Source organism: Dryobates pubescens, chromosome 15, assembly GCF_014839835.1.
Source record: "Dryobates pubescens isolate bDryPub1 chromosome 15, bDryPub1.pri, whole genome shotgun sequence".
Taxonomy (NCBI): Eukaryota; Metazoa; Chordata; class Aves; order Piciformes; family Picidae; genus Dryobates; species Dryobates pubescens.
In genome coordinates this window covers 11,453,612-11,468,283 of record NC_071626.1, presented here as the reverse complement: position 1 = coordinate 11,468,283, position 14,672 = coordinate 11,453,612, and the positions used below count along the sequence as shown (strand labels likewise).

General features: G+C 42.3%; 1 protein-coding gene across 3 annotated transcripts in view; it reads left to right on the top strand.

Annotated features, from left to right (window-relative positions):
* Positions 1-4,645: 4,645 nt before the first annotated feature.
* Positions 4,646-14,672, top strand: part of CRY1 (cryptochrome circadian regulator 1) — a 34,392-nt gene continuing 24,365 nt past the window's right edge. For all 3 annotated transcript variants that reach the window (XM_054167589.1, XM_054167591.1, XM_054167590.1), the window contains exon 1: positions 4,646-4,809. In XM_054167589.1, the coding sequence (XP_054023564.1) occupies positions 4,652-4,809 (158 nt within the window). In that variant the 5' untranslated portion in view covers positions 4,646-4,651. The remainder of the gene's footprint in view (positions 4,810-14,672) is intronic.

Sequence of the window (14,672 nt, the reverse complement as noted above, 5' to 3'; positions counted from 1 at the left end):
TATGATTAATCAGTGTGGAAAGTGGGCTTGCAAGGTCTCTGTGTTGTGAAAGCATCAGAGGTTCTTCCACCTGCTAAAATAGACTTTGTTAGGATTAGAAAGAGTTACAAGTGGTTGGATTTAAACAGCTTTCAAGAGAGAAATAGTAAAGAAAACCAAATAATTTGAAAAATCAATAATTTTGATGTATCAAAATCACATTGAAGGGCTGAGGCCGACTGTATGAGATTCAACCAAGGCCAAAAGTGAGTCTCATGTTTGGATCACAACAACCCCATACAATGCTACAGGCTTGGGGCAGAGTGACTGGAAAGCTGCCTGGCAGAAAAGGACTTGGGGATGCTGGTTGACAGCCAGCTGAATGTGAGCCAGCAGTGTGGTCAAGAAGGCCAACAGTGTCAAGAATAGTGTGGCCAGCAGGATCAGGAAAGTCCTCATGTACCTGTACTCAGCACTGGTGCACCAGAGATAGAATATTGTGTTCATTTAGCCCCTCACTGCTGTAAGTACCCTGGGGTGCTGATGAACATCCAAAGAAAGGCAATGAAGCTGGTGAAGCATCTAGAGAACAGGTCTGTAAGACCAGGAGCAACTGAGGTTTTTAGCCTGGAGAAAAGGAGACCCAGGGGAGACTTTTTTGGTCTCTACAACTACGTGAAAGGAGGTTGTAGCAAGGTGGGTGTTCTCTTCTCCTAAGTGATAGGACCAGACAAATGGCCTCAGATTGTGCCATGGGAGGTTTAGACTGGATATTAGGAAACATTTCTTCACTGAAAGGGTTGTTGAGCATTGGAACAGGATGCCCAGGGAAGTTATTGAGTCACCATCCCTGGCGGTATTTAAAAGACACATAGATATGGCACTTAGGTGAGGGCTGTGGTTTCATGGTATACTTGGCAGTGCTAGATTAATGGTTGTATTCAATCATCTTAAAGCTCTTTTTTAACCTAAATGGTTCCATGATTCTAGGAGCCTTAAGATTATGACAGCAAAGAAATTAACAGTTTAAAATTAGGCTACTTGAGTGCCTGAGTTATGATGGGAAGCAAATGATCCAATTGATTCAGTAGAGGAAATGATCTGTATCTTGTATTTATCCAGATCTGAAGTGCTGCTAGTGAGGCCATGCATCCTGTACAGCACAACAGTTACCATACACACCACCCAGGAATCAAAGCCATACTGCTCCTGATACCAAACCTGTTAACCTCTGCAAAGATGTTTCTAGGCTGGAGGTTAGGAAGAGGTTCTACACAGAGAGAGTGATTGCCCATCGGAATGGGCTGCCCGGAGAGGTGGTGGAGTCACCATCATTAGAGGTGTTCAGGAAGAGACTGGATAGGGTGCTTGGTTGCATGGTTTAGTTGATTAGGTGGGTTGGATGACAGGTTGGATGTGATGATCTTGAAGGTCTCTTCCAATCTGGTCTGGTCCTGTCCTGTCCATTTCTACTCCATTCCTATTTCTACTCCATTCCTATTTCTACTCCATTCCTATTTCTACTCCATTCCTATTTCTACTCCATTCCTATTTCTACTCCATTCCTATTTCTACTCCATTCCTATTTCTACTCCATTCCTATTTCTACTCCATTCCTATTTCTACTCTATTATTTTTGAAAGCAGCACCCTGAAAAATCATTTCAGGATTGAATTTGGATGCAAGACAACACTCATGTGATGATGGGAGGCTTGTCTTGCATCAGCATATTTTCTTCCATGTGATCAGTACTCGTATTACGGGTGTGTGGTCATTGACTTTACATTTTGCTGGTGGTGCTGGCTCTCATGATGAGAATTCTCTTAATCTGTTTTTTTTTTTTTTAAGCAGGATCTGTTTCTCTTCTAAACTTAGAGTAACAAATCCACAGGCACACATAAATGATTTCCAGACTTTAAAGATTTTTCTAGGCATGTTAGGATTCTTTAAGCCTATGTCTGCAAAAGCACATCCTTCAGAGTGAAAATCCATACTCTATGCTCTGGGAACACTTATTTTGTCAGCTACATTTTCAATAGTCTGTATTAGATCTATGAAAAGGATTTAATAAAGAAGACAACTGCAATAGAAGGAAGCAGTGCTGTATGAATGCAGTTTAGGCTTGTTCTACATGACTGCTGTTCAAGAACAGTTAATGTGAATATAAGTGATATACTATGATGTTAGAAACTTGTAGCTAAAAAATGCACAATGTAGTCTTCTTTCTTTATGTTTTTAGCACGTCTTGATGTTATCATTTTTCCCTTCTAACTCCTCCTTTTGCAGTCTCAGTCTGGGCTAAATTAGCAATAATGTTCTTTTAAAAGAAGTTATCCACAAGAGAACACAGTAGTGAGGTTTACTTGTATGAGTTCCTTGATTAACTATGATTCTATTTTCTTTTTCTGCTAACTTGGAGAGACTCTTCCCTTGAGATTTGACATTTTAATTAATATATTCTTCATCTTCCTTCCTAGAATAAACTGTCTCACAGGGAAGGTATGGCTAGAGCTGAATGGTGTTTTGACATAATGATATACTAGAGTTGTTATTTAGTCTGTAGTGACAAATGACTTACAGAATTATGGTTTTCATGGTTATGATTTAGTTACAAAACTGTAAGGTCTAATGGGGGAGCATCGCTTCCACCTCAGTAGATTAGTTGATGCTGGATTTTATTCAGGGTCATCTTCAGTGTCACAGCCTTGTAAGGCAGTAGCATAAGGAGTATAAAAAAGTAGTTTTAAAGGTTGACATAACTATATTGAGAAATAACCTTCCTTGAAAAGAAGGAATCTCTCTTTTTTGATGCACTAAAACATTACAGAATTAAAAGGAGTTTGATGGAAAGCGGTCATTAATTACTGAGATTTCCTTTTCTACCTTATTTCTTTGAAAATTGTTCACCAAATATTTGGCATTTCTTAATAACAAAAACAAAACCACAAGGAAGAATGTACTTTGTATTGACTGAGAAAACCTGTTGCTACTCGCTTGTCCATGAACACTCTTAAGCTTTAGATTTGAGCAGCAGTCCACAGGTGGAGGTTTATTGTCAGATCTCTATCTAAAGCTGCCCCGTTAGGATTTGAAATTGCTCTACTGAGTCCTTTCAGTCTGATGCCTTATTCTGTAGTTAGTCATGGTTTGTGGCTAACTAGAGAGAAGGTATAGGAAAACTTGCTGTATCAGCAGCACACACTTTGGTTTGAGCTCTTAAATTAGAAGATCTTAGATATACACCATTTACTAATACATACTAAGGGCTAGAGACCGCTTTAACTCATTCTGATGCTCAGAACTTGCTGGAAAGCACATTTCCTTCCCACAGCACCGGGGTGCCGAGCTTGCGTCTCTCAGGGGCTCGTCCAGCTCTTTTTGACACCACTTCAGGACTGCAACGGGCAGCTACAAACCCACAGTCCGTTTACTAACCAATAGCACGCATCTTCCAACACGGAAGGGAAGCGGGCCGCACTAAGCCAGGTGGGCAGACAGCCATGCCAAACCCGGAATGGGGGAATGGCAGCCGCCGTTCTCCAGCCCGCCCGGTACAGGCATGGCTCGTCAAAGACCGCGCACACACCGGCATGCGACTGGGGCTGGGCTCCCTACGCGCTGGCTTACATAAGCGCCCCGCCTCTACCCCGTGAGATGGGGTGCGGTGGGATCGGCCGAGGGGAGCCGAGCCCAGTCAAACCGGGCAGGATGGGCAACACCCACGTAACAAGCACCGGCGAGTCCGCCACATCCACGCCACACGCTGCCACACACCGGGCCGCCGGCGCTGCCAGGGGGTCATTGCAGCGTCACCGCGCATGCGCAACCCTGGCCGCGGGCGCGCGCAGGGCGATATACATAACAGGTCAGCGGGCGCGCGCATTAGCAGCTGTACGCTGCCCCCGGCCCGCGGCGGCTCCCGCCCGTGCGCGCAGGCGCCTTCTGTCAGGATTCGGAGCCTCTCCGAGCCTCCTCGGAGCCCCGTGCTCATCCGGGTCTCGCCGCTTCGAGCCAGGCGGGGGGGGCCGCGGTCTCCGCCCTCGCCGCTCCTCCTTGCTACGGCCCGGCGCTTCGCGGTGTCCCGGTGGATGGGATTCCTACCGAGATCGCGGGCTTGCTCGGCCGCTGGCCGCCCCGCGGCGGAAACGGGGCCAGTTAAGCCCCTCATCTCCTCTCCCCACGCCATCTCCCCCTTCCTTCGGTAGTAAACACACTTCAGAAACGTGAGGGCCTGCGGTCACGTGGGTCAGGGACCAGCCAATCGGCTGTGGGGGGCGGGGCGGGGCTGCCGGCGGAGCCCGGGCGCCCAGCGCAGAGTCACAGGGCGAGCGGCGAGGCGGTGGCCGCTGGCGGGCACGAGGCGCGCGCGGCCGGTATTGACGGCCGCTTTCCCGCGGGCAGGGGGCCCGGAGCGACTGCTGGATCCTGGTCTGCCTTCTTTTCTCTATCTCCGCTCTCCCCGCCGTGGGGGCTTCGCGGGGTGATGCGTCCCCGCCAGGCGGCCGCCCCCGTCGTCTCCGCCGGGTCCTAGAGCCGCCTGAAGCGAGGCCCCGCGGGCCCTCCCCGCTCCTGTTGCTCGCCCGGGCGCCGAGCGGCGGCCCGGGCCATGAGCATCTTCGCGGGCGGCGGCGGTTTCCGCTGAGCGCCCGCGCCCCCAGCCCGGCTCGGCGGCATGGGGGTGAACGCCGTGCACTGGTTCCGCAAGGGACTGCGGCTCCACGATAACCCGGCGCTGAGGGAATGCATTCAGGGCGCCGACACGGTCCGCTGCGTCTACATCCTGGACCCCTGGTTCGCCGGCTCCTCCAACGTGGGCATCAACAGGTGGCGGTGAGTGCGGGGCGGCGGGGGCGGACGCCCGGCCGGCGGGGGCCCTAATCCCGGCGTTATGTATGCGGTCACGCTGCCTCCCCACCATCCCCTCCCCGCGCCGCCCGATTGGGCCGCCGCCAGCGCCGGCTTCCCTTGCCCGCCCTCCACGCGGCTCTGGTGGCGGTGTTACATATCCAGCCCCTGCGCCGGCCCGGGCTGCGGAGGGAAGGGAGAGAAACCTCCGGCAGAGTGCGGGCCCGGGCCGGGAGAAGGGACCGGCCCGCGGGAAGGCGGGGGATCTTGTGCGCTCTCCCGTGGGTGTCCGAAGTGCCCGCTGGAGATCAGAATGGCTCGGCTGCTGGGCTGCGATCCCCGGGAGGAGTAGCCTGGAGGTGTTGCTTCATATCAGCACCTCTAGGCAGCCAAGAACCCCACCAGCATAGCATAATACTATTCTGAAAAAAGAGCTGTGGAGCTGCTTGTTTGGTCCACAAGTAAATTCTGGGAGTAGCTTGCCTGCAGGAAAATGTATGTAGTGTCCCATTTCCCAAGCATGCTTATCTATACCTGCACCTGCAAACCAAGTGTGGTCCTGCCTAATACAAAAATGAACTTCACGGTGGAGTTGTCACTGATGCTTCCATGCTAAATGCGTGCCATCGTAAGGCAGAGGTTGATGGGACATCTATGCCTATTTGTCTGTGAGATAAGTTAAAACATCCCTAGGGATTTGGAAGTTACTACCCATTTAAAAGGGCTGGCGTTGCTGTAGAATTCTCGTGTCTTGTGTCCATCCAGTGTCAGGTACTTGAGACACTCATGAGCTTAGCCTGAGACTATGATGCTGGAAAGAGTTGCCTAATTGTGGAGCGAGAACGATGAAACTTGGCTTCACACCACACCGTAGAAGAATGTCAAAATCAAGATACTTTGGATTTCAGTTCAGCTTACATCTCTTCAAGGATTCTTTTGGGTTTAATAATTTCTATGCCAAGTCACTAAATACTTAAGCAGCAAAGTAAACCTACCTTTGGAGTTTTTTGCTCTGTGGGTTTTTTTCAGATTTTGAGAAGCTTTCCCTATGTTCTTATTTCTGGTTTTCAGAAGATAGAAATACTAAAAATGCTTTCTGTGAATGTGTAGTTGCTCCATTTCTACTGGGAAAAGTAGTGTTCATACCCCTCAGTAATTGTTAGATGATTCCCTTATTCGAGGTTTTTGATGTACATTTGTTTTATAGAGGCTTTTACGTTTTTATTTTGAAGGGATTTTTTTTTTAATAGCAAATCCTGACTTTATAAAGAAAACTCAGAGGTCTTAGTTTTATGGATGAAGCATGAACAAATACTTGTATTTTAAAAGAACACAGGCAGTTGGTGCAAGTCTGAGTGCTAAGGAAATCATGTCTTAAGAATACTTCTTAGGCTTCTAGTATGTTTGACAGTTGAAGCGCTAACCTCATTTCGGTTGTATTCTTTGAGCCAGTGAATGATGGACAAGTGTGACCTTTGATTCTAGCAAAAGGAAGTTCTTGTCTTCAGTACTACTGCCCTGGTTCTTCAATGACTATTTAATAGGATCATTACCTAATTCAGTCCTTGAGTACATTTATGTGTGATATATTTGCCAGCTGGTTTACTTAACGGCATTCTCGGTGTTCTAAAAGACAACTAGTACCTGCACCGCATTTTGCATTTGAAGAAAACTATCTTTTTTTCAGTTGCTGGTTAGAGAGGCAGAGGGTTTTTTTGTGCTGTGGGCTTGTTTTATGAAGAAAATTTATTTATTTTAGTCCTTTTTACTTGGGTCCTTCTCTAATTCCCTCTAACTAAGATCTCTCAGAAGAAGGATAAATTGCTGCACCTCTTTCCAAAGCACTTAAAACTCCTGGGGCTCTCAAGGCACATGCCATACATGGATTTTGTAGGAAATCTTGTTGCCTGCATAGCCTGGTTTTGTGAGATACTCACGGTTGCTTTTTTCCAGGTTTAAAAGTACAGTAGCTTTATAGAATAACTAACTGCTAAAGCTGTATGTTTATTAGAGTGATCTCAATAATTTATTTAAATGAACAGTTTCTAATTTGGAGTGAACCCATTTTAGGTTCCAGTGGTTTTAATAGGCTATTTTTAACCAGTAGCAACCCATATGTTCACAGTATGCATACACAAGGCTTATGATACAGATTTTTGGCTCACTAGTCTCACTTGGCATTTGTAATTAATAACCAAGCATTTTATTTCTTGGTTACATGATGACTGTAAGCAAGATTCTTCCTTACATGCCTGTGGAGTAGAGTCTTGAATTAATCAAAATTACTCTGAGATCAGGAGCCCTTCAGCATATAGAACATCAGTCAAACCTAATCTCCTGGTGTGAATTTACAGTGGTCTGTTCTTAGTTTGAGTTGATTGACATGGAGACTTTGTGTACTGGTGAGTTTATGATCCTAGTGCTCTGGACAAAATGCTTGCCTGTCAGAGTTCAAAGTATGACTAGTACAATGGATATGAGGAAAAGTGGTGCAAGAGTACAAGAAATCAGGAGGCTTAGTTTCTTAGATGTAATATCCCTCTGCAGAGTCATCAAAGTTCAGTTAAAAAAAAAAAGAAGTATCTATGTTAAATCTGGCAGATAGCAGCCTTTGATACATATGTTCTTCCTGATTAACTTTTCAAGCAGTCATGTAACACTCATGAACTAATATTTTTGTGTAATTGCGCTGTTGAGCAAGTCTAATTACTAAGCAATCACATGGTCTTACTGACCTCCTTTCTCCTGGCATTCAGCCTACCTGTTCTAAAATCATGAATGCAACGTAACAAATACCACAGCCTTCCTCAACTCCCATGAAATTTTCCTGGTTCTGTTCTGTTTCTTCTGTTCTTCCTTTCAAGCTGTCAAAAATCAAGATGTGCTTTGATGGAGTCATGCTTTTTCTATATAATTAGTTTTCTGGTGTGGTTCACAGATGCCAAGGCTTGTGAGAGAAAGATTATTCAGTGCAGTAAAAAAATGATGGAGAAATGATGAAGGGAGATGCTAAATGGAAGATTGCTCTAACACTCTCTCAAAGTTTTGTCAATTGCTTTTAAATTTTTGGCACCAGATTTAGCCTGCATCTAATTGTATTAACAGAGTAGACAAAGAATGTAACTTACGTACTCCAGCAAGTAACCATTACCTACTTATGAAAATATGTGTTTGTATGTGCTCACAGACTTTTCCATATTAAGGAGAATGGGATCTCATGTTTAGCAATATCACTTGGGGGAGGGTTTCATTTAGCTCTGGTTTTAGTACAGAGTGGCAATTGATAAAAAGAAATGCAAACATTTTGTTAGTTGCTGCGTAAGAATTTGCTTTGGCTAATAATTTACTTTTTGTAGTTTGTCTTTTTGAGTCTATATGTATGGTTTTGATATGCTTAGTTAAAAGACTGGCATGCAGCAATTGACTTGAAAAAAAGATGGATAGTCTAGTCTTGCCAGTCCTCCTATTTATTTTATTAATCATTCCTGAAGAGAATGAGAATTTAAAATGAGTAATAAAATTTAATTTGTATATATAGTAGATTTTGTGAGACTATTGATGTTCAACATCCTGCAAAGTTAGCTGCTGTTGTTATGGCGGATTTACAAGAAAGAAAATATGTGATTGATAAAAATTAATCTTTTATATGTATATATTTAACACTTACGCCTCTAAGCATATTAAAAATCTCTGGGGGTGGGGGAAAAAAGTTTAATTTCTTGGGCAATCACTGCAATTAATGGAGATGGGAGCTTGTTCTAAAAAAAATATAGAGAAATCTTTCTGTAGTATCTGTTAAATTTTGATGCTGTGCATCTGGTTTTGGAAATACAGTTTCTGGTGATGTAAGTAATGCTTTGTCCTATAGAGACGTGTTTATTGGCTGTGGAGTTGGTGAAGACAGTTTATCAGTAGAACTACTCTATGAGTGATTACAGTTTTCAATGATATCATATCTGTAATTCAGACAGGCTAAATGTGTATTACACTTTCGGTGACATGCTTGGTATGTAAGGAGGAGTGCTCCAAAATACGATGTCCCTGCTGAAAATGTCCTTGTAAGTTTATTTTCATAGTGTACCACTTAGAATGAAAATCTCTTTCATTTATGAAATATTTAATGTCAAGCCAACCATCTGAAATACAGAGACAACACTCTTGGTTTCTCTTAGATGTAGATCAAGTTCATGAGTACTTGTTTGTATTCTGTAGGTACTTTGTGGTTTATTTTACAGGGTAGGTAGCCTGTGCTGAGCTCCACTGCTATAGCCATGGTATAACAGGTCCACAAGGGAACTCAAATGTTCCTGTGCTGTGTTCTACATACACCTTTTAATGAGTGCCTTCAACTCCAGTGCAGTGTGCAACTTGGAGCACTTTTGTCCAATCAGCCCAATAAATTGAGGGTAATTAATCTGTAAATGTCAAAATGTGCTCTTGAAGAGCGTTAACTTGTTTTCAGAAGCCGCATGTTCAGATGGGAGTTCTGGTGGTTAGCTTGGAGAAACCCTCCACCTAAGATGCCTACCTGTTATCTTCCACAGAAAGCCCTGTCTACCCCAAAAGTACCCCCTGTTCAGTGTTTCCCTCTATAATTCACCGTGTTATATGAGCTAGTCCTATAATTTAGAATGTACGTCACTGAACAAGACTGACGTATGTCCTCATGGGTTTAATCCTGCTCTGTTGATGAATGGGGTGGCTCCACCCTTTCATGATAGCACGCAGTCCTGTGGTGAACCAGGTTAGCTCATCAGTCTGCCTGAAACCCATTAGTTACCAGTTTGGGTGGAATTTGCTCTGTGGTAGATTGTGTCAGCAAAAAGGTCACACTAGTAGTAGTAGTAAAGAGGTGAGAGTGGGAGAGGCAGGTACTATTTCTTTCAGTGGCAGTGCAAATTTGAGCCAGACTAAAATGGCCGTATAACTGGCCTGCATTACTCATGTGTGGAGTAACCATTGGGTGTTTTTTGGAAGATGATTATTGGTTTCTTCTGTGGCTTGCAATTTGCTGACACCCTTTGAAGGTATATTGTCAAAAATAAGTATTGGTCTTTTTGCTGCCTTGTGGGAAAAGCCCAATTTATTTTTTTGTCAAGCTGTAAGAATGTGATAAATAACCCTACCAACTGAGAAGTTACACTGTGCTTATTTGGTTATTTCAGTGAGTGATCTTGTATCACCAGTTTCTGTAATGTACCTGCTGTTAAATTGTACAAGAAATCAGCACTGGTTGGTCTGGAGAGAGCAGGCAGTACTGCAAATCCAATTTTTGTATGCCTTGTTCAACAAATTGCTTTTTCCAAGTAGCAGTTACTATAGACCAGAAAAATTCTGGCAAGCTTTTAATACAATTTGGTTTTTAATTGCAGGATTCATCTTGAAGAAATCTAATTCCTGAGGTTAAGAAGTTTTGAGGTTTCAGAGACCAGGTTTTATATCACTTAAACTCCAAGTTTGAGGGCATCAAGAGAAGATATGGGTAGAATGTTCTTAATGTGCAAGAGTAGTGAGTTGATATTGTGGGAACAAATACAGTCTTGAAATAAAAGAGTAGGATTGTTTCAATCTTAGCTCTCTTGGGCCCATAGATCTACTTTATTTTACCTAAGTGTCAATAGATCACACTATTTGAGCAGGGGAAGCTAGTCTGCCTGCTGTTTGTGGTATTACCTCATATAGTCATAAAAGGAAAGGGTGATAAACCCCAACAAACGCCATCTGTGAGGAATGTGAGAGCAGCTCTTTTTAGGCAGTCAAGAATACAGATACTTTTTTTCCCTCTTTTTTTGTTTTATTCCCCCCCCCCCCCCCAACTGATGAATATGTGGTAGTGCCAATGAATTCTGCATCAGTTTTTCAAAGCAAATTATTTCATGTGTTATCATCCTCTTTTAGCCATTGTCTTGCAATTAGATATCTTTCCCTATAGTTCATGAAAATGCTCTCATTCCTACAAATGGAAGATACTCTTTCATTGGCATTTCATTGTGAAAATATTGCAGAACAAGATTTGTAATGTTTGTAATTTTGCCACCTGAACATTTTGGGGTTTGACAGTTTATCTGCAGCATGGAAACCTTTATTTTCAAGGAAAGTACTTATTTTCCACACTCCCTCAATGCCTGGCAGGTTTTCAGGTTAGTTACATAACCCATGATAGGAGGAAGGTCAAGCTGCCAGCCAAGTCAGCCATTTTTTCATGGTAGGAGGCACGCTATAAAGTCTGTTACGTATTAATTTGTGTATTGAAAGAAACTCTTTGCTTTAGGAAATGTGATTTTTCCATGGTGACCTAAAAAGCCTATAGTCAGCTTGAGCATGAATGGGTTGTGTGGGACTATGTGGCTGTGTGTCTTATAGGCTTAATAATTTGCATACCACATTTTAGCAGGTTTAATAGCAGTGTCTTTGGTTACCTCTAGGAAAGGACTGCATTTGATTGCTGGGGTAAGAAAGAACTTCATGGTCTGTTCCTGTAATATGTTTTATTAAATTTTTCAGAACTTTAATTTCAGTGTGGAGCAAGGTTAGTTATTTGTTTCTGTATACTTGAGGCTTTCAAGGTCTTTGCAATCTAGGTCAACAGGTGAACCATAATTGCAATGTTACTCTAACCCAGAAGCCTCCATATATTATTCAGGTCACTATTAAGCATTTGCTTTCACTGCTTTGGAGTTTTTTGTGTGTGTTTCTTTATTCAAGAATAAAGCTTTAGTGGAGGTAAAGGGCAGGATTGGGAAGGAATGGGGGAAACCGGGTCAGTATTGCAATGTTGTTTCCAGTGTGCAAATGGAGACAGCTGTTGCAAAAGTCCACATGTGTATCTGTAATTTTGAAACAGGAGTCTGAGAGCAAGTCAGTTACTAATAGAGAGAGAATAAAAATTAACATCTGTTAGCAGTGGTTTGGACAGTAGCTGAGCTGCAGTGAACAGTGCTTCCTAAAACAAGATATTATTTTTTTTTTTCTTAAACTCTCTGACTTTAAGTGCATTAGTATTTGAAAGGTCTGAAAGTCTATATTGGTAAACTTGGCTAGAGAATAAGAATTTACTAATACTCGGGGTTTCAGAAGTAAATTTTAGGTATTAAACTGTTACTCATAATCTCTTTGAAATGTGCTAATGCAACAAGTTCCTTGCAATAGGGTGGAACCTGTTCAGATTAGCAGAGATGGAAGACATTTCTTCCAGTTGAACACTGGTCAGGATGTGTCCTGCTTGTGATATCAAGTCGTGTACACCTGAGCTTTCCTGCAGTGCAACTTTTCTCTTGTAACTGAACTGATAAATTTTTCTATGCCCTGTTTTTGAAACACCCTATATCTCAGTGATTTTGGATTTATAGGAAGAGCATTTCCTTTCCTGTTCAAGTCACAGGCATTCCTTTTGAATGTCTGTCAGTATGTTTGTGGCCCTTGCCCAGCCATGGAAAGTAAAACCTGCAAAATTCTTGCACTCTTAAGTTTGATTCCAAAACAAAAACCAGAAATGCTGAACCAGAAATCTATTTATGCTTAGATGGGGAGGTTGTGAAGTATGAATACATGTTGTTATTGATTCTTCAGTAATGGAGATGAAATACCTACAGTACAGGCTACTTAGGAACAAATCCTGTAGGGAGAGCTTTGATTTTTCTGTTATCTATCCAAAGTGTGGAATTCATGACCTAGGGAAATGGTTTCCTTTTTATAGTAAGGAACTTGTGGAGTTCAGTGTTTGCAGATTTATTTATTTTTTAATTCATGCCAATACTTATTTACCTCATAGGTGAAGTGTAAGCTGCTGCAATTGAGAGAGAGTGGTAAAGCAATGATTAAAAGAACAGAAATACAAGGCCAATATTCATCATACAGATGAATAAACAAACAGGTAACTCCTTCACGTAGGTTGCTTGTAACTTCATGCCTTGCATAGTTAGTTAAAACATGATCATGCTCTGCATGGTTACAGATTTGCTGTGTGCTAAAGGTACAGAATGCCATGGCAAGCCTTATCTCTGTTTCGCAATCCATGGAGTTCTGAAGCATGGGAGAAGTGTGCAGAGAATTATGAAACTCCCTTCTATAGAGCAACTGGTATTAAAAATAGTTAATAATTTGACTTCCAAGACATTTCATTAGATGAAGAATGGAATAAAATTTTTTTGTTCTCTTGTGAGTTTCCTCTGAGTTCAAATTTTTGGTGTGTAAATTCTGTGGCATCAAGTGATACTTGGTTTTATTTTCTCCTATTATATATATTTCACAATCCTTAGATGTTCACAAATGTTCTGCCTTCTTTTTTTTTCTTAATTTTCCCTCCCTAGGAGTCTCAAAGCAGTGAAAGAACAATACAGCTTTTGGCAGTGATTGCCTGCTATTGTTTCACTTACTCCTTTCTCATGGGAGAGGCATGACTTTACATCTGTGAAACTGAGAGATGAATTAAAAATTTCAAGTGATTATTCTTTTCTTTTCTTTTTTTTTCCCCTCCAGAGTTTCAGAAGAGCCTTTGATTGGGGAGGAGGTTGCATTTTGTTGGTTTTTTTTCCTTTGTTATTATGAGTCTTATTAGTGAACTCAAGAAGCTGATACTGCCCAAATCATCATGAGGGCGGTCAAGCAAAGGGTGTCATCTGAATTACTTGTATCATTTGGGTTGCCTAGGGATAATTCCTGTGACTTTCCATCATTATTTTTAGATGACAGGTTTAGTTACATCTCGTTTACTGAGCTTTATTTGTGTTTCTTTTTAGACAGCACAGCTGTGTGCTGTTTACTGCTGTTATGCAGTATATCCCAAATCCTGTGAATGCTTCTTTAAATGAGTGGTTATAACTTACATTTTCTTTTCCCTGGCATACTCTTTAATTGGCATGACATGGAAACATCTACTGATATGTGGTTTCTTCAGCTCAGAAGAAAATGCTGTAAATTGTGATGTTGATACTTCAGCTTTAATTGTATATTTTCCCCTTTTAAGCCTGTCATAGTCTCAGGGGATCTTTTTAAAGCTTAGTTTTGATCATATAGTCATGGTGTTGTCAGTGAGCAGGGCTTTTTCATGTGATTCAAATTTCCTTTCTGTAAGCTAGCTGCCAATAAGTTTACTGGTGAGAAGTACTCTGTTTCAGCAGTGGTATGTTTTTCTTCTACGCGACGAAGAAAATCATGGGCTTTGGGGGGATAATGTGGATCTTTCTGGCTTGCATTTTGGATTTTGGCTTTCTGCATTCTTTCAAATATAACTCCACCAACCTCCTGTTTTCAGTGCCAACTCAGAAATCTATTATTATGCCAAGGAAAAGTTCTTCAGTGCTGCATTTACTGAAAATTCTACTCCGGTTCTTTTACTACTTCCATGAGACAGCACAATGGCACTTCTGGCACTGGAGGTCACACTTTCAAACTGAAAAGTGTTACTAGTGATCAGATGTTGCTCTTGCAGCAGCAGCAGCTGCTTATCTGATTTCCCCCCCCAGAATTCTGTGACTTCTTTCAGAATTCTCTGATCCTTTACTTTCTTCTTCTACGTGTCCCCCTTTCTTATGGAATCATGCCTTTGGAGTTGCTGCTTTGTGGCTTGTCGAGTGCAATGGTAAAGTACAAATAATTTTTAGGATTTTTTCTTTCTTTCTTTTCTGTTTGAAGAGTATCAGGTTTGCAGGGGTAATGCTCTCATTATATGTGGTTTATTCCCCAGTGAAAGCATGTGGGAAATCTAAAAAAACCCTTTCATTTGCAGTTCTGTGTATTTCTTTCAATTCCAGTATTTTTCCTGCTGAACTTACAAGTTTTAAGACAACTTAAGGTAAAATAAGCTTTGGAGAGCTTTTCTGCACGTGCTTTGTTTTTCTGCTTTCATG